This window comes from Rhagoletis pomonella, unplaced genomic scaffold (assembly GCF_013731165.1).
Source record: "Rhagoletis pomonella isolate Grant_MI unplaced genomic scaffold, Rhpom_1.0 Rhpom_scaffold_00006, whole genome shotgun sequence".
Classification (NCBI taxonomy): Eukaryota; Metazoa; Arthropoda; class Insecta; order Diptera; family Tephritidae; genus Rhagoletis; species Rhagoletis pomonella.
In genome coordinates, this window is record NW_023458560.1 from 11,165,769 (window position 1) to 11,168,592 (window position 2,824).

Sequence of the window (2,824 nt, forward strand, 5' to 3'; positions counted from 1 at the left end):
TTGCATGGAGACTGAATGTAAGAAATTGTTGATGTATGTACATATGTACCTATGTGTGTCGTATGTAGAAATGTACGTAAACGTATTTATACGTGCGTGGCAGGAAAATGGTACGACAGGAATGCATCGCATGGCTTCGAAGGTAGAATGTTTTCTGCAGCAGAACACTTGCAACTTGCAACATTTTCGGTTCAAAGGAACAAAAAAAAACGATGTCACGTTGTGCATGCCATTTTGATATATGTATGTATGCATGTACATATATACCTACATTCATACATATATGTATGTATGAACTGAAGTATGTATACATACATAAATGTACGCGTATCGGCAAGTATGTGTATTGTACATGCATTTTTTTAAAACTCTTCAAAGAGTTCAAAATACCACCAAGAGTGAAAAATTAAATGTTTAAAATTTATAACTGAAATTTGAATTCTTATATTTTTATAGATGTTAAAAAATGCTTTGCACTTACGGGGTCTCGATTTGAGGAATGTTGCCATTTTAATTTTAAAATAAAAAAAAACGGTTTTCTAGAATTAATATTTTTTAATTCATTTAATTTGATTTAACTAATTAAATTCACATCAGCTCAATTCTGTTCAGTTCAATTCAACTTAGCTTATTTGTTTTTCATTTCATTTTATTTCATAAACCATAGATGTACGTATGTATGTAAAATTTTTTTTTAGGCACGAGCTAAAAACAACTAAATCACGTTCTTTGCTGTAGCTTTCGAAAAGGTTTCGCTCAGGACTATACAAGTTTTGGATATACTTAGCATCTAAACCTTAAGTTCTGAACACATTGAAAACGACGAGCTACGGGCCACAGCTTCCAATTTGTTATCTTCATTATCTAAACGCTTTGTCGATGAGGACATGGTTTTTTTTTTAACGCGGCAGCGACATCATCTTTTTGTATGAGTTTGATATAAAAGAAGAGGAAGAACCTTATTTTTCGCTGGAAAAATAGAAATAGATCTAATCTAGTCACAACCACAGTCTTCGCGTAGCCCGGTCGTTGCCAAAATAATTATCTACATAAGAAAACGTGTTAAAATAATTTGACAGCTGCGGTCCGTAGCTCGTCGTTTTCATTATGTTCGGGCTATTATTTGTAAAAAGGCTTAGGAATTCCCAGCTTTCAAAAATTCAATTATATATAATTATATATATATATGGGCATATCTCTAGAACTGTTGATTTTCGACATTTGAAAAAAAAGTTGTGGCACACTCATCTAACCGATTTCATCTTATTCTTTGAACCTTGAAATATAAGTAAAAAAATGGAAACTCAGTTTTCAAGCTCGGTACCTAATGTAAAACAGAGTAATACAAAATTAAATAAATAACATTAGGAGTTCGATATGTCTTTAAAGTCGCTGAACACGAATCTGAAGTCCGTTATTATCCAGCACGTCACAAAGCATGGCAAACTTTATGTGACGATTTTTTTATAAATATTGACGGATTTACTTTTATCTTGGTATGTATTGGTTCTTGAGGTTGCTGGTTACGAATATGAAATCACATTTTCAAAATTCAAAATGGCGTATCCAACTTGGTGGTCAAAGGCATCAAATGTTATAAGAATTAAATTTTTTTCACAATTTGACTGCCATATTCGATCCGTCATTTTCAATTTTCATATTCGTAATCAGCGTGCTCAAAAACCCCTGAATACCAAGATTAAAATAAATCCATGAATATTTGAAAAATTTTGTCTGTCACCTAAAGTCCTCCATGTATTTTGAGGTTGGAAAGAAGTCCTGACGTGATGGAGCGAAACGTACTCCAGATTCGTGCTCATTGTCCAAACAAATTCGGTGCAGGAAATGCAGCGTGCAAAACAAACAATGCTCAATCATCACTTTGACTCGCTGGTTTTTTTTAGATAGGTTTGGGATTACAACGAGCGGGTATCGTTTCAAATCGGATAATACACTAAAGTAACCTTATAATAATATATTTTCTTTTGAAAAATACCCAACAGTTATAGCGATTTTGACCATATACCTACGAAACTATCTGTAATCACCAAAATCAAAAACGGGTTGTAAAGTAAGTAAAATATGCCCATATATATGTAAATGTACATATGAATGTAATTAAGTATGTACCTTAAAGATACTTCCGTAGTGATAAGTATGCATAAATATGTACATATGCAGGAGTTGGCCTTTTTAAACGTGTGAAACTAGTTAGCACAAATTTTTAACTTACCTATGAGCACCGCCAAACCGAACAATTCTGTATCGAGCATGCCTTGCGCTGCAAAATGTAGGCATGTTTGTGTGTACACTTCTCTCACTCGACTCTTGGCATCGACTAGGAAGTATAATGTTTTGGGCTGTTGATTTCCCAAAAGCCTGCAAAGAAAAGACAAAGATTTTTTTAATAAAATATAGCATAATATTTGCAGCCAGACGTATACATAAATTACTTTTTAGCAATGTACGAAAATAAACTATATTGTACGTTACTATTTCGTTTCGTTTATTACTTCAACAGTTCGGTACAATACGAAAACAAAACGGCTGAGTTCACTTTGCGATAGTACACTACAGTAGTTCAGTAGTTACAGACGAAACCACAAACGAAATGAATCGTGTTGAGAAAAATATATGTATGAATGTAATACATGTTTTTTAATTGAATTGGATATGAAAATTTACAGAAAAAAATACTTTTCACGTAATTGAAACGTTTGCATGCATATAAAACGTACCCTATGGTACAATTGTCACAAACGAAAAGCAAACGTTTCTCGTTGGGGAAAATGACAGTGAATCTTACAATTTGTTTCTGACTATG

General features: G+C 33.0%; 1 protein-coding gene across 1 annotated transcript in view; it reads right to left on the reverse strand.

The window, feature by feature from the left end:
• Nucleotides 1-2,824, reverse strand: part of LOC118740401 (protein expanded) — a 61,715-nt gene that overhangs the window by 31,699 nt on the left and 27,192 nt on the right. The window contains exon 3 of the mRNA XM_036471923.1: nt 2,234-2,379. Within this exon, the coding sequence (XP_036327816.1) occupies nt 2,234-2,379 (146 nt within the window). The remainder of the gene's footprint in view (nt 1-2,233; nt 2,380-2,824) is intronic.